Source organism: Elephas maximus, chromosome 23 (assembly GCF_024166365.1).
Source record: "Elephas maximus indicus isolate mEleMax1 chromosome 23, mEleMax1 primary haplotype, whole genome shotgun sequence".
Taxonomy (NCBI): domain Eukaryota; kingdom Metazoa; phylum Chordata; class Mammalia; order Proboscidea; family Elephantidae; genus Elephas; species Elephas maximus.
This window is the reverse complement of record NC_064841.1, coordinates 29,355,807-29,378,280: the sequence shown is the minus strand read 5'-3', so window position 1 is coordinate 29,378,280 and position 22,474 is coordinate 29,355,807. Positions and strand designations below refer to the sequence as shown.

Sequence of the window (22,474 nt, the reverse complement as noted above, 5' to 3'; positions counted from 1 at the left end):
AACAAAGAACAACTTGGTTAAACCCGGTAATGGCTTTAGAACTGCCTGTGGGAAAACCATTCAGCTGTCTGCTGACAAGCCTATTTCCCCCACTAAAGTTTAAAAGCAGGAGCTGCCTTATTCACTTCTCATTGACAATACCCTTCACGGCACCTGACACAGGGCAAGTTTTCAATACATGTATGAAAAATGAATAGAAGGTATTTTTAGTTAATTAGTCACTAAAATTTATCCATCATTTGGACCACATGAAATTACTGCAATTTTTTAAACACTTTTATTAAGGTATAATTGTCATATAGTAAACTGCATACATTTTCAAGTATGTCATTTGATAAGGTCTGACATACATACATGCCCATGAAAACATCACCATAATCAAGAGAGTAGACATATCCATCACCCCAAAGATCCCATTGGGCCATTTGTAGTCTCTCCCTCCTGTCCCTTCCTGTTCCCACACTCACCCCCATCCCCAGGCAACCACTGATCTGCCAATGCATTAGTTTGCATTTTCTAAATTTATATAAATGGAATCGTACAATATGTGGTCTTTTGTGTCTGGCTTCTTTCACTCAGCATAATGTTTTTGAGTCTACCCAGGTTATAGCATTTATCAGTATGTTGTTTCTTTTTTATTGCTGAGTAGTATTTCACTTTATGGATACACCACAGATGGACATTTGGGTTATTACCATTTTGGGTTATTATGAATAAAGCTGCTAAAACATTCCAATGCAACTCTTTGTACAGACATATGCTTTTATTTCTTTTGAGTAAATACCTCAGAGTAGAATGGATCTCAGTGGAATGGATCATATGGTAGGTATATGTATATATTCAACTGTTTTTAATGTACAAAAAGGGCAATTTTATATGGCTTAACCTAATAAAATGAGAACAAGGAGTTTTTTTTTTTTTTGATGGTGCTCACTTACGTATCTCCAGTGCCTGGAATAGAGCTGAGCACAGTGGTAGGTGCTCAATATATTTGTTGAATGAATGTAAAAATATCTTGTATCATCTAAGCAGACTCACATGTGAAACAGAGATCTGTATACACCAGTATTCTTTCTTATATTCAGACTAACTTTTATACCCTGTTCAGAATTTTCTAGGCTAATGCTTCTACCTCTACCCAGAAACCAAGTTGGGGAATCCCGAGAAGATGCTTGCTGCTTTCCAGTAGATTGGTAAGAAAACAATGTGGAATTTGGTTCAATGGCCTACAATCCTGATAAATTCTCAACATGCTTCCATTTTAAACACCCCATGCATTCCATACATTATTCTAAAGCCTCACTTGCAATTCATTCAGATTACAGAAATCAAAGTTAAATTTTCTTGGTATTCTCTTTGAACAAATGTCAAGGCCACATGAAAAGGAGATATAACTGAAAGGCAACTATGGAATCCATGCTGAGTCATTCCCAAGAACTAACCTTCTTGATGTCCTGTGTGTGACACCCAGACAGAGGCCCACACAACTTCAAGCGGGTCTTCTAGTGGGTGTAGCAATCTACCCACTAACCCCATACAAGGGCCAAGAGAGATTCTTTAATTTATGGACCCTCAACATGTTTGTATAAATGTGATAGGTTCTCAGTCTAAATGGGAATAACAACACACCTTTATACCACTATTAGCGTCCAAATAGCTTCTCTCACATAACACAACTTAAGAAGGCAGCTCTTGTCATCTCTCTTCGTTACATTTCAAGATACATTCAAAGGTTTTTATTTTAAAAAAGAAACAAAACACACTCAAGGTCTCCATAGTCCAGCAAGTGACTGAAGCCACCTCCAGAGCTAATGGGGAAGGGCCAGCCCAACCCATTACGGGTTGGCTAAGGAACAGTCACTGGTGAAGCTGCAAACACAGCTCTCTTGTGTCTGGGATTTTATGGTTGACCAACAGAGACACTCATTTGGGGGACATGACGAAGGCACTGACTCACTTGCCGTGCAGGAGGCATTGAACAGGAAATACAGCTAAATCAGGCTGGGAATGGCAGGTTGGCTCAAAAGGTACCTGAGCTATTTTGATGAGACTCCAGCGTCTCCAGGCCCTGGATGTACTGCCTGAGTGTCCCTAGGAACCGAGCATTTCTCTACTGTGAAAACGGGTACAAGTATGAAGGTGGTGCCCAGGCTCAAAGCCCTGAACTGCCTCGGCAGGATCAATTTTTAAAAAATAAAATTTTATTGTGTTTTCCGGTAAAGGATTATACAACAGTTTAGGTTACCATTCAACAATTTCTACACAAGTTCTTCAGTGACACTGGTCACATTCTTTTGGCACCAGGGTAAGAAGAGATTCAGGGCAGGCCTTTCAGATGGGAGATGTAAACGCTCAAAAACCTACGCGTGTTTCTGTAGCTGGGTCTTTGCTCTGGCTCTTCCCTCTGCCTGCAGCTCTGACCCCAGACATGTGCTGAGTAACTCCTTCTGCTCCATAATGTCTTTGCTCAAATGCCAAATTCTCAACGGAGACAACTGCAACCTCTCCCCACTTCCGATCATCCTTCCCCTTTCTTGCTTTTGTCCCCCAGAGAACTTACCGCCTTCCAACATACTATATAATTCACTCTTCACTAACTTACTATATTTTGTGTTTATTTTTTTGTTCTCCTCCTGTTCCTACTCCCAACCCCCAAGATAGAATATAAGGTCCACAGGGCAGAGATCTTTGTTTTGTTAATTGGTATATTCTGAGTATCTAGAACAGTGCCTGGCCCTTAATAAATACTCCTTGAATGAATGAGCAAATGAAAGGAATGTAAGAAAAAGGAGCAAAACCTAGTGCCCAAGGGGTGGTAGAGTCCTTGAAATCATCAAGGACCCATCATTTAACAGACAAGGGAAAGTAACTTGCCCAAGATCACTGAGCAACTCAGCACCAGGTCTTAATAGCTGTTGGGTCTCCTGCCTCCCAGGCCAAACCAAAAAAAATCCCCGAACTCTTTGCAGTCAAGTCAATTCTCAATCATAGAGACCCCACGAGACAGAGCAGAACTGGCCCATAGGGTTTCCACGGAGCAGCTGGTGGATTCGAACTGCCGACCTTTTGGTTAGCAGCCTGAGCTCTTAACCACTGTGCCACCAGGGCTCTATCTCCAAGGCCAGTTTTCTTTAAATCATCATCACAATATAAGGACTTGAGTATTCACCCCTTAATTTTTTTCTTGTTCTTGTAGTTGGGTGGCATTGAGTCTATTCTGACTCACAGCGATCCCATGTGGCTGTAATCTTTAGGGAAGCAGATCGCCACGTCTTTCCCCCGCGGAGCGGCTGGGTAGGTAGGTTCAAACTGCCAAGCTTTGGTTAGCAGCTGAGCGCTTAACCATTGCGCCACTGGGCACATAAATAATTACATCAGGTTCTTACTTAGCCTACAGATAATTCAAAGTATTGGTGATTGAATGCAGGTACTCATATTCAGTGAAAAAAAAAAAAAAAACCCCAAAATCTGGGTGCTAGGAAACTGGCCTCATCTTCCTTGAAGCAGCATATACGATAGAAAGAGAACAGGCTTTTAAGTCAGGCAGACCTGGATTCAAATTCAGGTTCCTAATTTAGTGACATGCAGGACACTGCTCAGAGCCTTAGCTTTCTGCAAAATGGAGGTAACTGGGACATGTGTGCAAGAAGGTATGCTGCCAAGCATAAAGCCGGCACACAGCGGAGCTCCAAGGTGTTAACTCCCTCTTCCTCTGCTCTTGGTGGTACTGCCCTTGCCTGCCCAAATTAGGCTTCTACGATTTTCTTCCAAATGATTGTGGTGCACTTTTTACTGGCTCACGCAACAAGCATTCTGAATCTTTCTTTCCCCTGTTGCCTCTGTTTCAGAGTATAGAAAACCTCAATACTTGCTTATGCAGACTTTCCTGAAGCTAGGAATGGCAGTTAGGGATGTGACATAGTTTTGACCAGTAAGACAAAACAAACGTCTTCTGGGAGATTCTGGGAAAGCTTCTGCTTTTCCTGAAATAACGGGCAAGTACAGCTTGTGTGAAGCCTTGGCGGCACAGTGGTTATGAGCTCAGCTGCTAACCAAAAAGTTGGCAGTTTGAATCAACCAGCCGCTCCTTGGAAACCCTATGGGGCAGTTCTCCTCAGCCCTGTAGGGTCACCATGAGTCGATGGCAACGGGTTTGGTTTTTTTGGACAGTTCGTGTCCTGCCAACTCTTTCCCACTTCTTAGCGCCTTGGATGAAGGCATGATGTCTGCAACTACAGTTGCAGCTGAGGCTACAAGCATCTTGCAACCACAAGGCAATGATGACAGAACAGATAGGTGAAGGAGCCTGGGTTTTTAAAGACGTCAACGAGCTACCACACCAGTAGACTGCCTGCCTCCAGACTTCTGGTGACATAAGAAAAATAAATGCAGCCAAAAGCATTCCTAAGTGACAATGATATACATACAGCAATTCTCTGAAGAAGTGTATTTTGATAGAAGGGAAACAGGGAGGACTTTTTGTTAGGTGATCCTGGATTAATCTCCCAGGAAGCAGAACTGGTCAGTGAAGAGAGTTGCTTCCTTCTTCAGTACACATCATCTCAGGCAGCCTTCCCCCAAACCACCCCCTTCAAACCAAAGCTCACACCATCCATCCCAAGTACGTGTGCATCCTTTGCCAAGAAACATGTCCAGAGTACAGACTGTGTCTTCTTTAAGCCTTCCTTTGATATCATCGTTAAGATCATTTTTTGCTGGTATTCTCTTGTTTTCCAAAAGGAACATTTGTATTCCTGGCCATATATGCCCAAAACTGCTTGTAAGCTATGCTTAACTGCCCATGCCAGAAAGCAATAAACGTCCTTGACGGGCCTTGTTTAAGCCTTTAGAGACATTAGCAAGTCCCAAAGATGCTTCAGAGCTGAAATACAGGAGAAAATGCACCAATTACAACTGGCAAGACAGGTCAGAGGAGACGAGAAAGGGAAGCGGGAAGAACAAGAGGAGGACAGTGAGGGAGAGGTAAGTTTCCTCTGTGGCCACGGTGTGACTCATTTTGGCAGGAGCTGGGTAATTCATTATTCCATAGGTACTGCACAGCCTGGCCTGTGGCATGATTGATAGCCCAGTCCTGTGTGCATTACCAAGAGAACAGAGACAAATTCTAGTGCCTCTAGGAGGCGTAGGCAAGCACATGGCTGCTGGCTGGTGGGGGTCCAGCTGGCACCCAGGCAACGTGAACAGAACGCGAAAGTACTCCTTCTGGGGCTGGGCTGCCATGGAAGAAAAGCATCACTCTCAGATGGCTGAACAACCCAGCAAGGAAAGAGAGGCACTGTGACACAGGAAAAGGACCTCAGTGTGCACAGTGTGGCAGGAAGCACTTACTCAGGGCAGCCAGACAGATCTGGGTCTGGCTCTCACCTCTGACACAACAACTAGCTCAGTGACCTAGGGCCACTTCAATCCTCTGAACTCAGTTCTTCACTTGTAACCGGAAAAGAGAATGCTTATCCCACAAGATTGGTATTAGACTTCAGTAAGATCATGTATGCAAACTCCCTGGTGTGATGAGGGCACACAGCAGGTTCTTACTTAGGACCAGTTATTCTCAACTCTCAGTCCAACCAGCAAACCTGAGCGAGGTAAGGTGGCAATGAGCTTTGCTACTTACTGGTGCTCAAAGAAATCACTAGGATGAGGAAGACATAAAGAAGAAGCGTACAGGAAGCTAACAGGAAGAGGCAATGTCCTCCTTCCACTTTCAGCCTTGCAGTTTAGGCTCCCACTGGTGCTCCCTATCGGCAGAGCCTAAGAAGAAGCCAGATGTTCCTGTTCCCAGCACATTGTTTCCAACTCAGGGCGACCCTCTGTGTCCAGAGTAGAACTGCTCCGTAGGGTTTTCAAGGCTGTGATCTTTCAGAAGCAGATCGCCATGCCTGTCTTCAAGGCACCTCTAAGTGGGTCAGGGGGTTGACAGAGTCCTAGCCCCGTCATCCCAAAGCAGAGGAGAGAAAGGTGGTGAGTTGAGAGGTAAAGTTTCATAATGGGCACAATTGGCATAGTGGATTCTACCAAGTTTCACAGATCAGAAAACTGTCTTTTGTTGGATAACTTATTTGTGGTTAGTTTATTCTCTTTTCAGAAAAGTTCAGTTGGAAAAAGAAAATTATATTTATGGTGTGTGGTCTCTAAGGAATTCACCTTAATCTACAGGTAGAATTTATAGACAAGCATATCTGGCTCAACACAAATAGACAACCAGACGTATATAACACATACGAGGTTGAATCATGTACAACTGCTGGGTCAAAAATGGCCAAATAGCAGTAATTTTATACATAAACACGAATACTATTATGTATTGAGTACTTACAAAATGCTTGGCACTGATTAATCCCTTCATATACATTTACTCACTTTGTTATTACCCTATAATATACCATTTATTATTCCCATTATACACAGGCTCAGAGAGGTTAAATAACTTCCTGACATAATATAGCTAACAGGAGGCAAAGTCTACATCGTAAACCAGTCCCATGTGAGTTTAAAAGTCTGCCTCTCATTCACTATGCTACTCACTATGGTGCCTCTCATTACACTCTATGTTGTGTAGGTGAACTCAGGTGGTAAGCTCAAGGTTACTGAGGGTATCAAAGCAAAGGTAGCTATTAATAATCTCATTTCACATATAAAACAAACCGAGGGTAGAAATCTTTAGTCCCTTGTCCACCGATATTTGTCATCTGACCAAAATGATAATGTACCAGAAATAGCTTCTTCTCTTCACCTGGGAATCAGCATGCTACCTGGAGGCTGCAGCAGCTGACTAGGGATTCTGTATTAGGTGGATGCGAAATGGAGCCACGAGGAATGCTTTGGGTAGAAGTTCCAGTTTCCCACTGGTGGTAAGATGGTATCCGCGTCACACTTTCCTTCTGACCAAACAGGAATAGGACCTTTGCTTTAAGCTTGGTAGATAGAGGCCAGGGTTTGATTTAAGTGTAGATGCACCAATTCTGCAATTTGTATATTGTTCTCTCACAAGACATCTTGCACCACAGACTATTAAAAAAAAAAATTTTTTTTTTTTTTTTTTAAGACTATTAGTACAGTCAAAATAATATACAACATCTGCACAGATGGGGCCTGAGGATAGGAACCTGGGGGGTGAAGGATTAACATGCCATTTCATTGTGCTTCTCTGACTTTACCAGTTTAATGTAAAAGCAAGGCCCGTTTATGACAACAATTGGGACGGGATAGAAGGACATATGAAATAAAATTTGTATGTTCCCCACTCTATCCACATGCCCTATTCAGAGGGAAAATGTAAGGTTTTTTTAGATTTTCCATTGCTATAGATTTATATGGAAACCCCAGTAGTGCAGTGGTTGAGAGCTACGGCTGCTAACCAAAAAGGTCAGAAGTTCGAGTCCACCAGGTGCTCCTTGGAAATCCTATGGGGCAGTTATACTCTGTCCTATAGGGTAGCTATGAGTCGGAATCGACTCAACGGCAACAGGTTTTTGGTTTTGGTTACAGATTTATGTATATCTATAGATGAGTTGGAAACCCTAGTGGCGTAGTGGTTAAGTGCTACCGCTGCTAACCAAAGGGCCAGCAGTTCGAATCCACCAGGTGCTCCTTGGAAACTGTATGGGGCAGTTCTACTCTGTGCTATAGGGTCGCTATGAGTCGGAATCGACTTGACGGCACTGGGTTTGGTTTGGTTTGGTTTATACACGAGTTGGAATCAACTCGATGGTAATGGGTTTGGTTTCTTTTATATGTATATATATAGCCCTGGTGGTGCAGTGGTTAAACACTCGCTCGGCTGGTAACCTAAACGTTGGTGGCTCCAACTCACCAGCTGCTCTGTGGGAGAAAGTTGTGGCAGTTTGCTTCTGTAAAGCAGACTAGGAAACCCTACGGGGCAGTTCTACGCTGTCCTATAGGGTCGCTATGTGTTGGAATCACCTCCGCAGCAACAGGTTTATTTATTTATTTATTTACATATATACAGGGAGAGAGAGAGTGAGGGGGAGGGAGGGGAGAGAGTAAGACTATACAACCTATACCACACTGTAAGTTGTTTTACACCTAACACTGTACTTTGGGAGCTGTCCATACCCCATATATACATATTTCCTCATTGTTTAAATAGCTGCGGAGTAGCTCATTGTACAGACACTAGTTTTTACTTAACCAGGTCCTTATTGATAAGCATTTGACCGTAGAGAACTTTCTTGAGTGGGTGGTTCTGTTAAATCAATAAATGTGTCGGACTATAAAAGACCTGACAAATCCTATCCAACTGAAATTCAAAGTAACTTTAAAAAATAACAATTTAAACCACCCAGGAATTTTTAACCGTTTTATTAATTTCAAATCTCTCAAACGCATATTATTAAGTGGGAAAGCTTTCATTATTGCCCCACGTACTTATCAGGGAAATGAAACCTTTCCTTTCGCTTGACGTGTTTTGACAGAATTTTTGAAAACAAGAAAGGAAGGGCCTCTTGGGGAAAGTGAACACACCAGGAGAGTAAGATTCTGGCGCTCCTCCTTAGGGGCGGCTTTATTTTCAGTTGCTTACTTAATGTGCCCAGTAGATAGCAGACAAAACCAGATTACAATAAAAACCAGGAGCTCTTCAGATGACTTTCGACAAAGGCCCTTATTTTACTGAATTACTTTTGGTTTTTTAAATTAATTTATCACAGTTTTTAAAGACACTTAGACAAATCGAATAATAAAAAGCGTAGTGGTTAAGTGCTACAGCTGCTAACCAAGAGGTTGGCGGTTCAAATCCACCAGGTGCTCCCTGGAAGCCCTATGGGGCAGTTCTAATAGTCAATAAATAAGAAATCAAATAGTGAAATAATAAAAATCAAACTGTACTCCCCCCTTTTTTTGCATTTTATCTTTATTTTAAAGGAAGGGCTTTTGTGGTGGGGAACCTAACAAAGTCCTCTGGCCTTCAACCCATCTTTTATTCTAAATACGCCCTCTAGGTTGCAAGTGTCTGTGCCACATGAGAACTCAGCAGTGTGACATCCGCGTGTGAGGCTGGAACACATGGCCAGGTCAAAGGGCTACATACACAGAGGGACAGCCCTCTGAGCTTTGATGGGGAAAAAAATAACTCTCTAGTCATAAACTGCAGTGTGGTTAGTTTCTTACACCCAGTGTGCACTCAGTAAATATGTGCTAAGTAGGTGAAGGAACTATTTAGGAAGTCAAAGTATTGTCAAGCTGTCCTCTGGTGACAGACTGCATCCCTAAGAATCCTGAACAACAACAACAACAAAAGGATAAGATATGGTATGCCAAAAAATAGAAAGATTATTTAAAGAACAGCTTCTTAGCTGGTCCACAAACAATGAAGTGTTTAAAGTGAATCTTCAAAGAACTCCTAAACCTTCCTTTCTGCCCTGTCTTCCTTATTTACCCTTTTGTGATGCTCCTTCTTTTACCCATAACAAGTTACCAGTGCAACTCATACTCTCGCCACAATTTCTTCCTCCCTCTTATCAACCTGTACCCATGACAAGACCCGATAAATTCATTTACACTGAGGTGTAAATGACTGATGCAACTTAACCAGTTTTCCCCATCAGGGTTCTTTATTTTTTAATAAAAGATGCAGAAATTAATGCAAATTTTAATGTCTCAAGTTACATTTAGAGTCAAGTGGACCTTCCATTACCTCTGAAATCACGCTGTTTAGCCCGATGCCCACTGTGGTTGCTCACATACCAGGCTGTGCCCATTACCTACTTGGTCTGCAAAATTTTTCACTGATCCCCAACTATATTCCTGAGCCATAATCTGAGGAAACAGGGCCAAGATGTTAGGTGAATTCAGAACCTGGGCTTGGCCGGAAGGAAATTCTCTTTTAGTTACTCTACTGGCAATCTCCCTCATGCCACAAAGCAAAAGTCCCATATATAATACAGCCAGTCAAAATATTTAAAAGGTTAAGCTCAAGGTCAAAGTCTGAAGCACTCTGATTCCTCATGATATCTTATAGCCTGAAATATCTGTGGCCCACCATATAGACTCACTGGCACTTGGTTAAGTGTAACTACAGGTTGAAGAACTGCTTATGGCCAATTATGATACACATATCTGGTCTGGGACCTATATTTTGTAGCAGATTCTCCAGAGGGATTTGCAAATTAAATTATTCAAATGTGCTTATCATTAGCAGTTTAAATAAATGACATTTATTTTGGCAGGAGATTAATTTTTAACTTGGCAGCTGCTTTCAGACAGATTGTTGTCAGGTTATTATAGTGACTAACTTTAAAGGAAGGAAGAAATTTATAGGGGATTGTTTTGTTTTCAGACATTCAAGCTTGCATTTCCCCAAAGAGGCAAATAATTTTGTCACTGCCCAGAGACAGTGGGTCCTGAAGGCACTGCAATGTTTGCATCTTTGTGACCTGATTTCAATAATAACCTCACATTATTCCTATTTTGGCTTTCATGTGGAAAACTAAAAATGTGCTTTATAAAAGGCATTCTTTGAATATACTCTTCAGAGGCAGATTATTTTTATTTATTTATTTTTTTGGTTGAGTTGGAGGTTTATATAGGAGCACATTATACAGGAGCAGGTAATATATTGGAAAAAGCTCTGAACAGACAAATGGGAGACCTGGGTTCAAGTCCCAGCTCCAACAAGATCACTAACTGGGTGTGGTCTTGTGAAGGCCTCAGGTCTCAGTTTCCTCATCTGTAAGATGAGGATATTTAGAGATAATCACTGAAGTCCTTTACTGAAAAGTCCATGTATCTTGGAAACCAACCAGGTAATACCAAGTGTTGCCCAAGAGTGTCCTGTGACAAAGACCACAGAAGGGCATCTCAACCTACACATGGTCCCAAAATCCACAGCAACTAGATTCTATCTGTCTCCAGTTTTTATGTCTTGGGAAACCTTGGTGGCGTAGTGGTTAAGCACTACGTCTGCTAACCAAAAGGTCACAGTTAAAATCCAGCAGGTGCTCCTTAGAAACTCTATGGGGGCAGTTCTACTCTGTCCTATAGGGTCACTATGAGTTGGAATTGACTCGATGGCAATGGGCTTGGTTTTTTTTGGGTTTAATGTCTTGACTTCTAGCAGCAATGAATGAAAACAATATCACCTGACACTGTAGCTGTGGACAGGGTAGTAACCTTGAAATAAGTCTGATGATTGGCTACCAGGATGGAAGACAGGAGAGCTTCTTGGGAGAAGTGGCAACTGTCACCTCTCTACTTGAACACTGCTTTGAATTTACTATAAATTTTCAGTTGATGATATGAAGTAACAAGCCACATATCAAATTTCTAACAAACACCACAATGTGGTACTAAAATATCATGAAGTAGCTAAGAACATTCCACTTGGTTTTCTCTCATTGATGAGCAACCCCAGAAATTACTCTGAACAACAGAGAAATTAAAAAGTCTGATTATGCCTAATCATAAGAAGATGACCCAAGACAACAAGTTCATACCTTGGTTTCTGTTAACATAAAAATCTATCAAAATAAATACTTTGCCAAAACTAAACTATAGCCAAAATGGAAATAGATCTTCCAATAATAAAATGCAAGAGTAAATTCAAAAGAATACAAGGAATAGTTCAAAAATTTCTTGCAAATAAGCAATCAGATGTGCTGGGTGAATTCATTAAAAAGATTCTCATTTGAATGTCTTGTAATTTTAAATTCAAATAATATTTTTCAGTTCTCCCTTTGGATAACATAAATCATAAACCCAAAGGCACGTGAGAATTCTCTCACTGCAAGTCTCAGGGTGAGATGTTAGACGTGGTTTTGAAAACCAATGAAGAAATCATACCTTGAAGTCATACGTGGCATCTGGATTTTCATCACAAGCAATAACTTCTGGAGCCATCCAGTAGGGAGTCCCGATGAAGGTATTCCTTCTGCCCACTGTTCGATCTAGCTGGGCACTGACTCCAAAGTCCACTGTTTAAGAAAAGACAAATGAATACTGTCTGTGATCTTAGGTTTTATGTGGTGATAAGATGAATTTATATTTTTAAATTGCACGTGTAAATGGATGAGGTGTACTGATAAGGAAAGCATAGTGTGTTTGGTATATTTGGGTATGCCAAAACTCTATGGAAGCCAAAAATAGGTATGAAATAAAAGGCAAGCTTGGTTGCAACCAAAACCAAGCTCACTGCTGTTGAGTAGATTTTGACTTATGGTGGCCCCATGTGTTACAGAGTAGAACTGCTCCATAGGGTTTTCTTAGCTGTTACTTTTTTTTTCCTTCTAATTTTAGGTGAAAGTTTACAGCGCAAATCAGTTTTTCATTCAAAAATTTATATACAAACTGTTTTTGGACATTAGTTGCAATCCACACAGTGCGTCAGCACCCTTTCCCCTTCCCTTTCAAACCTGGGTTCTCCGTATCCCAATTTGTCCAGTTTTCCTGTCCCCTCCTGCCTTCTCATCTTTGCTTTTGGGCAGGTGTTGCCCATTTGGTCTCGTATACTTGACTGAACTAAGAAGCACATTCCTCATATGTGTTATTTTTTTTTCCCACTCTGTCCAGGACCCTCTATAGTGACCCCTGTCAGAGCAGTCAGTGGTGGTAGCTGGGCACCATCTAGTTGCTCTGGGCTCAGGCTGGTGAAGGCTGTGGTTCATGTGGTCCATTAATCTTTTGGACTAATATTTTCCTTGTGTCTTTGGTTTTCTTTATTATCTTTTGCTCTGAACATGATGGAACCAATAGATGTATCTTAGATGGCCATGTGCAAGCTTTTAAGACCCTAGACACTCCTCACCGAAGTGTAATATGGAACATTTTCTTTATGAACTATGTTATGCCAACTGACCTAGATGTCCCCCAAGACCATGGTCCCTAGCCCTCAGCCCCAGTACCTTGGTTCCTCAAGGTGTTTGGATGTGTCTAGGGAGCGTCTGTGACTTTGCCTTGCTCAAGTTGTGCTGCCTTTCCCTATAGTCTGTGTTATCCTTCTCTTCGCCAAAGTTAACTTGTCTACATCTAGTTAGTGATTTCCCCTGCCTACCCCTGCCCCCCTTATAAGCATCAAAGGTTGTTTTTTTTTCTGTGTGTAAACCTTATGTTGGGTTTTTATGATAGTGGTCTCCTACAATATTTGTCCTTTTGTGATTAACTTATTTCACTCAGCATAATGTCCTCCAGATTCATCCATGTTGTGAGATGTTTCACAGATTCTTCATTGTTCTTTATTGTTGTGTAGTATTCCACTGTATGCATGTGCCAAAATTTGTTAATCCATTCATCTGTTGATGGGCACTTAGGTTGTTTCCATCTTTTTGATATAGTGAACAGTGCTGCAATGAACATGGGTGTGCATGTATCTATTGTGTGACAGCTCTTATCTCTCTAGGATCTATTCCTAGGAGTGGGATTGCTGGATGGTATGATATTTCTAGCTTTTTAAGGAGGTCCCATGTCATTTTTCATAGTGGTTGTACCATTTTACGTTGCCACCTGCAGTGCCTAAGAGTTCCAATCTTCCCGCCACCTCGCCAACATTTGTTATTTTTTGATCAGTGTCTTGGCTGTAATATTTAGGGATGTAGATCACTAGGTCCTTCTTCTGCAGTGCTGCTGGGTGGGTTCAAACTGTCAACCTTTAGGTTAGTAGTTGAGCACAAATCGTTTGAGCAAAGGATAGTAATTAGTGGATATCAAGAGTTTAGAGCTCAGATTCTGGAGTTAGACAGCCAAAGAGTACATCCTATTTCTGCTGCTTACTAGTGATGTGACCTAGGGTTAAGTACAGTAACTTCTTTGAGCTTTGGTTTCCCAGTCTGTAAAATGAAGATGATGATGTCTACATAGATTTGTTCTGATATTTAAGTGAGATAATCTATATAAAAGTGTCTGGTTACAGGGCCTGGCATATAAAATGCTTTTTACAAAAAACTGTTAGTGATGAGTGAATATCCTGAGGACAGCTTACCTAGTAGGCACATATTTACCAGCTTAGTCTACATAACGTATAATGTTGTATTTAAAAAAACATTCATGAGACAAAAGTCTGTCACCCCAAATGCTAAGTCAAAATGAAATATATAAATAAAAAGGCAAGAGCCAATGTTTGGGATATAAGTATAGAGGATATTTAAATCTCTTTGAAAATAAGCAGTCATATATACAAAGATTTTTTTTCCAGATGACAAATCATATATCCTGTAACTTTTCTTAAAGGATATTTGTTGATCCATACTCTCACTTATATATGCCAAGCAGGCAGATGCATGTGGTTATTCTCTACTTTATCTGGACAATCTCAGATCTGTTATGGGAAGGACTTCAATGGATAGCGCCAAAGAGAAGGATTCCCTCACCGATGACTCTGGCAGATTGAGGTGGGATATCAGGATGCAATGAAAGTGGGAAACTGAGCATCCATTTTGCAGAGGTGCCCTAGTTTATAATGAAATCAATGTAAATACAACTTAAAATGTAGGCAAATGAAGCAGGAACTAGTTATTCTGAATACCTCTAACTGTGGATACTTTCAACCAAAATAATCAGATTTCGTGATTGTCTTGTTATAGCTGCAACCATGTCAACCACTTACAAAAGGTAGGAGACCATTTCACTCACATCTAATCTAAATGGTCTTTGCTAAAAAAAATTTCGATTATTTTTACACATCTGTTATGCACATGGTGCTGTTCACCATCCTGTCTACCAATTCACTCGTAATGCTTTCAGAAATGTTAAATGGACAAAGAAACATTTTCATTTCCATTCTTAACACAATCACCTTCAAATTCAATGACAAATTTACATTCATTACAAAAAAAATGAAGCAAAAACAATGCTGTTGAAATAATCCTGTCAATTCCTACACTCCCCAGGCTCACTAGATTCTGTTCTTACCTAGTTTAACTTCTGCGTTTTCAGTCAGCAGAACATTCTGCCCTTTGATATCTCGATGAATCACTTTATGCTGGTGCAGGTGACTCAGCCCCTGGAGCGGTAGAGAGTTGACAAGGTTGATAGGAACATAAGCCAAAATGCAAATAAATTATTTTGGACACTAATGAGCCAAAAAAAAGAAGAAGAAATAAATTTAACTTATCCAAAGACACTTTCAGAATTACATTCAAATCTTTCAGGTGGTCACAGTGCCATCCTAAATCACAGGCAACTGGTCAATGTGAACTGAACTAAGAGGCAGCTCTTGCTATGTTTGCACTTCAGATCTGATCTCAGGTATCACTGAACTGCACAGAGATACGGTTCTGAAACACACAAGTTTCTGTTAACACCGACGACACCAAAAGCAAGGGCTGCCTACTTTTGCTAGTTTGTAAAAGTGTATCTGTAATGACTCTGTACAGAAAACTAGCTCTATTTAACTGAACTCCCACCTTTTTGGAGGGCAATATTGAATTTAACAATCAAAAAATATTACCTCTGTGATACAATTTTAATTAAGTACAATACAATGTTTTTCAGACTAGTCAAGAAATTGCCCATTGGCTATAGCCAAAGTGGTTCACAGTAAAAAAGGAAGGCGGTCTCTGTTTCCTTTGTTGGCAACTGACATCCGTGACTTCGTGTTCGTTATACAAGACAGTTGTTTGTGATATCCCAACCTGACTGTTCCATTTCTGAATGAGCTACTCTGATTTTGGAGTCTTTGTGTTCTACAAGCTATAGACTTACTCTAAGGTGGTTACATGTTTCTCAGGGAAATCATAATCTAAAAGAACCTAAAATTCGAGTCTTCATGCAAATGATGACAACGCTAATGCTGCTAATTCAAGGTATCGAGCACACAAGTGTTGTCATTTTATTATTTGTATTTTCTGTAATTTTAATTTTCTCCACAACAGCAACAAAAAATCCATTGCCACCGAGTCAATTCCAACTCATAGTGACCCTATAGCACAGAGTAGAACTGCCCTGTTGGGTTTCCAAGGAGCAGCTGGCGGATTTGAACTGCTGACCTTTTGGTTAGCAGCTGAGCTTATAACCACTGTGCCACCAGGTCTCCACAACAACAGAAGCAGAGCATAAAAGATGAAGTTGACAGAAAAAGAAGCAAAATTAGTTTTCTGAATTCCCCTGTTGAAGAAATTCAGTATGAGAATGCTGATGTCCAAAAAGATCTACGTATATATTAAGAATATAAGTAAACATAAGCAGTACCTTCTTAAAAGGTACTGGTTTGGGTCTTAAAAATTATCTTTCTTATCTTGTCATTTTGGCTCAAGGCAGGTATCAAACAGATTTAAATGTATGGTTTTCATAATATATGAACATCTCATAAATCCTTAAGAGAGGGGTTGAGACTGCTTTTTTTCTTCACCACTGAAGTAATTAGAAGCAGACACCAGGGTATGTACATGAGGCAGCGGTTATATTTAATGAGCTCAAACAATCCACAGAGGTTGATCTCTAGAACTTCCTGTGACCAGGGACCTGTCAGTGATCAAACGTTCCTTTGAATGAGTCCCCTTATCTCAATCACCAGTTTCATTTGGGAGAATGTATTAAAGGGAAAAAAAATCGCTGTTTTCACACATTTTAAAGGCCCTGGCTGATGCAAATTGTTAACACACTTTGTTGCTAACTTAAATTGAGTCCACCCAGAGGTGCCTCAAAAGAAAGGCCTGGGGATCTACTTATGAAGAGTCAGTCACTGAAAATCCTACGGAGTGCGTTTCTCCTCTGACACACACAGGGTCACTAGGAGTCAGGATCGCCTCATTGCAAGCAGTTGGTCATTGAAAGGTGCTCACAGGATGAAATGCCCTTGCTGCTTTTAGACCCCAGGATCAAATGACTGATCCTACCAGGGCTACCCAGCAGTAGAGGAAGGCATATGGGGAGAACCAGCCCTGGAAAACCGACAGATTCTTGGGACCTCTTGGTCTGGATGATTAAACAATCCATTATAAGCTCTCTGACTGGGCTGATGTAGGAATAACATTTTAACAGACGGAAATTCAAATTAAGTTATACAACGGCACATTAAGACTTGGAGATGTTAGATATGAAGGAGATCACCAGTCATGCCTCCTTGTTTCCCCTTACATTCTGTTTTATGTTCTGTTCAAGAAATCTTTTTTCCTATTATCTATGTCTTCTCTCAAAAGCTTTATTTTTTCTACCTTTCACAGTTATATCTATAATCTATCTGTAACTGATTTTTGAATGTGATACAAAGCAGGTGTCAAGTGTCATGCTTTCATACGGCTATTCAAGTAGTGAAGCACCATTTACTGATTAAAGAGCCCTTTCCACACAGCAGCGTTTCCTTTGCCATAGATCAGGTGCCCATATGTCAGTGGGTCTGTTTCCCGATTCTGTTCCACTGGACATTTGTCTCTTCTGTGATGACACCTCTCTGCCTTAATTACTTAGTAGCTTTATAATAAGTTGTGATATCTAGCATCATAGATCTTGCAGCTTTGTGGTTCTTCTTCAGAATTGCCTTGGCTATTCCTGGCCTTTTACATTTCCATATAATTTTTTAAAAATCATCTTGTCAGTTTCTAGAAATATACCTACTGGTATTTTGATTGGGAGTGCAATGAAACTATATATCAAATTGGGGAGAAATGACATTTTTAAATATTAAACCTTCCAATCCATAAATATGGTATACCTCATCCATTATTAAGCCTTCTTTAAATTCTCTCAGTAATGTTTTGTAGTTTTCAGTCTAAAAGTAGTTTGCATCTTTCAGTAAATTTATTTCTAAGTATTTGATTTTTATGTTACTATAAGTGTTATCATCTTAAAATTTCATTTTCTATTTGTTCTTTGCCTGACCTGGTTTGCATCTGATGAATAAACATTATGTTTTTATGTCCTTCTTCCTTAACTTCCATTTATCCATCCACCCACCACAACACTTAATCTATTTCTCAAAGGTATTTTTTGGACATGTGCTGAAAAACAGTTTTAGCTTTTGTTCTCTTCAATTAAGAAGGCACGACTTATAAATTAGTAACAATTACAAGGCAGATCTAGTAAGAACACTTGGTGGACATATAACAGCTTCTATATTAGTACTAAGAAAATTAAACTAGTGTGAAGAAACTAAAATATGCCCAATTACTTCTTTTCCCTGAAAATAAGACACGATGGACCAGATTGTCTAGTTGTAGGCTTCGTGGGTATAGCTCGGTCAACAGGCAAAATCTTGTCCAGCTATTTTGGTTGATTTAAATGATTAAGTCTGTTAAACTAGGTTGTATGTACTGAAGTCGCTAACGTCACTCAACCTTTATAGAAAGGCATTACTACATTAGTTACAATCAATTAGTTATAATTTTTACAAACAGAAAACTCAAGTGAATGATTAAATACCTCAAAACAATTCATTTCTTGGGTGTAACCCTTCTTTATGATCTAAAATCAGATTTTTAATTGAAAATACCATTGGAAATGAATCCTTGGTAAGGGAATTGACCCAATGTTGCCCTTTAAATGGAGGTACACATGGCCTTCACAACCTTTTCCTCTAACGGTACCCAGAATGGCTCTCTTTTCTATCAGAGCACATCTCCACACCAACTCAACCCTCACCACGACTACCACTACCACCATCATTGTTAGGATAAAGCTTAAAAGAGATCTCCAGTATGCTTATGAATTTCAGTGGAAGGTTTAAAACAAAGTTCAACATCTCCCAAAATATCCAGCGTTACCGTCAGACATTGAGGTAGGCCTGTCCCCACTTGTCACGTACCCGTAAGATCTCCCTGCAGATGTACGCAATCCATTCCTCCTTCAACGTGTTGCCTTTTGTGTTCTTGATCAGATCAGTGACAGAGCCAGCGCCACAAAACTCCATCACCAACTGGCAAGGGAAGCAAACATGTGATTATAAAAATTACATTTTCACAGCTTCCACTAGGTTGGGTTAATAAAACAAACAGATTCCAGTTGGCTGCTTTAGAATGCCATCCCTGTAAAGAAAAAGTGATCATTAAACAATGTATCAAACATAAACTTTTAACTTAATTTCCTCCCAAAATGGTTTTTTTAAGTTCCCAACCTGAAAGTTGTATGTGGAAATTGAGAAAAGTCTTCTTAGTCTAAGTCATTTTTAAAATGGGGACTGGTAGGTGGTCCAGACCTCATTAAGAATCTCTTTGTGTTTTTCCCCAGCATTCTAACTCATCTGGCCTACAAAAACAGGATCATTCTCCTGTCAGAAAGAGCTATGGTTCTCTAAGCAGTCCCCAGTTAGGACAAGAAGAGTGCACATTGTTTGTTACTGGTTTGTGAGTGGCACTGTAAGCTGTCAGAGTGAGGACTATCTGTTTTTAATTAACGTCAGTAAATGTTCCCAGGAGTTTGGGCACATTGAATAAATTCAATAAACAATAAACCATAATTTAGCACCTTTCATCCAAAAAGCTCCAAGCTCTCTATAAATATAAATTCGTTGCAGCACTCAGCAACTTTATAAAATAGGCAGAAAATAAATATCTCCCTTACTTAACAGAGAAATAGAGACTAGAAGAGGAAAAGCAATCTATTTTACTGCTTTTACAACCATTTTCGAGGTTTAGAAAAACACATCCATTTCCACACTTTTTCCTTCTTCTACAACAAAAATCACTGAGTTAGGCACTTATTTTTTTTCACTATATGAAGAAGATTAATTACATGAGAAGAATTCAGAATAACCAGCAACCAATCTATGACTTGACAGTAAAGACAAAACTAACATGGTGCCTTAATGAAATCTCGTTGATGGTTTTGGCAAAATGTACATTCCTGACATCACTACCAGGTCATCAGGTCCAAAATCTACCCCTCCAGGCTGCAAAATCTTCGGGACAAAAGTTATATTTTCTTGTTCGCTGTATTTCTGGTATCTAGTACAATATTGGGCAAAAGTAGAAACTCAATAAAAACTTATAAAATAAGTTTAATAAATGAGTTTCTAATACCTATTCTGACTTGTCTTCTTGTGATCCAACAAAGAGTGGGGAATCTCTCCATCTTTTCCAGAAGGGCCAACAGAAGTTGAGAGAATTATAAGGAATTTTTGTAAGGCGATTTGGAAAATGCCCACAATAGGCTACATTCCAACCTGATAAAAATTGTGAAACTACCATATCTGACAACCAGGAAGCTATCAAAGACCACAAGGCCATGTCTCAGAGGACTCAGGAGTTAACCTGAAGAGGCTCCCATTGGCCAAAGATGAGATAATTTGAGCATCAAGAAGAATAATAATTTCTATTTCTTGAAATATATTTAATATGTTTAATTAAATGAGTTAATAAAGAAATCCCCCACCCGCTCCAAAGCATATAACTGACAGTGTTAAAAGAAAATAAAGAACCAACTTCTTTTTCAAAAACTGGCAAATAAAGGAAAAGAATCAAGTATTTTATCCTGCCTTTCTTATACAAAATTTATCCCTAGGTAACTAAATAATGAGAGGGAAAGCTTATGTTTTTTTTTTTGTTGTTGTTGTTGGTTGGTTTCTGAACATTTTATTGTGGTTGGATGAAAGTTTACAGAGCAAATTAGTTTCCCGTTCAACAATTTATACACATTTTGTTTCATGACCTTGGTTGCAATCCTCTCAATGTGATGGCACTCTACCCACTTCCCCCGAGTTTCCCGTTTCCATTCGCCCATTTTTCCTGCCCCTTCCTGACTTCTGAACTTTGTTTTTGGGCAAATGCTGCCCTTTTTGTCTCCTATGGCTGACTGTCCTGAGAATTTTCCTTACAGGTATTATTGTTCACGTTACAGGCCTGTCTGTCGTTTGGCTGAAAGGTGAGCTCTGGGAGTAGGTTCATTTCCAGGTTGAAGGGTGTCTAAGAGCCATAGTCCTGGGGTTCTACCAGGCTCTATTAGACCAGTAAGTTTGGCCTTTTTTATGAATCGGAATTTTGTTGAAGGCTTACCTGTAAGAAAAAAAAGGTATTCCATCTCATATGTGAGGAAGGAATATATAATTAGAATACCACTCTTTTGCAGCCCCAGTGCATTAACAGATTTAGGGACTGATCATCAAAGGCTGCTAACATGACAAAGTAAAAAACAGCCAGATAGGATATGTCTCATGATAGGAGAATACAACATCATTTCAAAAAGTCTTGCCAAAACCAGAAAACAAACAAACAAAACCCTGAACTTAATTCTTCAGATTCAACTAGCAATTTACAGGAAATTCAGAGGACTGAGGAACATGTTAAGTCATGGGGATACAATCAGCAAAACCAGGGCAAATAATCCGAATCTTCAACAAATAAAATGTAAGGGAGAAAAACAAAAGGTAGCGGGGAAACCTGTAGACTTAAAGATATTTAAGAAGATATACAAACCAGTAATAATGTATATACATTATTTGGATATTGAATTTTTTAAAAATTAAAAACTTGTGCAACGGCCCAGGACAGGAACCACTCCTGAAGCCAGCTCATCAGACATGGATTGGACTGGACAATGGGTTGGAGAAAGATGCTGATGAGGAGTGAGCTACTTGTATCAGGTGGACACTTGAGACTGTGTTGGGATCTTCTCTCTAGAGGGTAGAAGGGGTTAGAAACTGGCAAAACGGTCACGAAAGGAGACACTGGAAAGAGGGAGTGGGTTGACTCATTAGGGGGAGAGTTAAGTGGGAATATGTAGTAAGGTGTATATAAGTTTATACGTGAGAGGCTGACCTGACTTAAAAACTTTCACTTACAGCACAATAAAAATTACTCAAAAAATAATATTACTAAGAGAATACTCTGAAGGAAAGACTGTATGGACTCAAATATATGCTGGATGCCTCTTTTCTAAAGGATTTTTTTTGGGGGGCAAGAGAAACCTTATATCTGGGTTCATATAATAAATAAAACCTAGACAGACTTTCAAAGTCATTAAGAAATAAATATGGTTTGTTAAATATAAAGAAAAAAAAAAAACTTGTGCGACAATTACAACTTTGAAAACACACTAGGTATTGATGATACTAAAGAAAACTGGTTAATATTTTTTAATTTTGATAGTGATACCATGATTATGTCAAAAAAGTTCCTATCTTTTGGAGAAACATGCTGAGATATTTATAGCTAAAACGATATGATGAGTAGGATTTGCTTCAAAAAAAGGCTGGAAAAGGCGAAAGCAGATGGAAGTATGGATGAGGTAGGGTTGGCCACTGGTGATGGTTGTTGGGGTTAGTTTTAGGCACATGTGCTCAATGTACTGTTCTGAATTACTGTTTGTTGTTGTTGTTCTGCCTACTTTTATGTATGTTGGTGGTTATCTATAATACAAAGTTAACAGAAATCCTGTCACGGGACAAACCATGGTCCAACGCCAGCAGCATGGACAAAAGAAACACCCTGGGGTAGGAAGGCAAAAACATTTTCTCGAATGAGAAAAACATGCTTTTACCCCTTCTCCAAATGCCATTTTGAGAAAGGCAGTGACCAGACCTCCTACAAATGAAGCCACTGCCCTGGGTTCAGCTGGAGCAAACGTCCTACCCACT

General features: G+C 39.9%; 1 protein-coding gene across 3 annotated transcripts in view; it reads right to left on the bottom strand.

Moving 5' to 3' along the window:
• TNIK (TRAF2 and NCK interacting kinase) overlaps positions 1-22,474 on the bottom strand; it is a 481,587-nt gene that overhangs the window by 133,975 nt on the left and 325,138 nt on the right. For all 3 annotated transcript variants that reach the window (XM_049867710.1, XM_049867708.1, XM_049867709.1), the window contains exons 5-7: positions 18,710-18,820; positions 14,881-14,971; positions 11,821-11,951 (exon numbers count right to left, since the gene is read on the bottom strand). In XM_049867710.1, the coding sequence (XP_049723667.1) occupies positions 11,821-11,951; positions 14,881-14,971; positions 18,710-18,820 (333 nt within the window). The remainder of the gene's footprint in view (positions 1-11,820; positions 11,952-14,880; positions 14,972-18,709; positions 18,821-22,474) is intronic.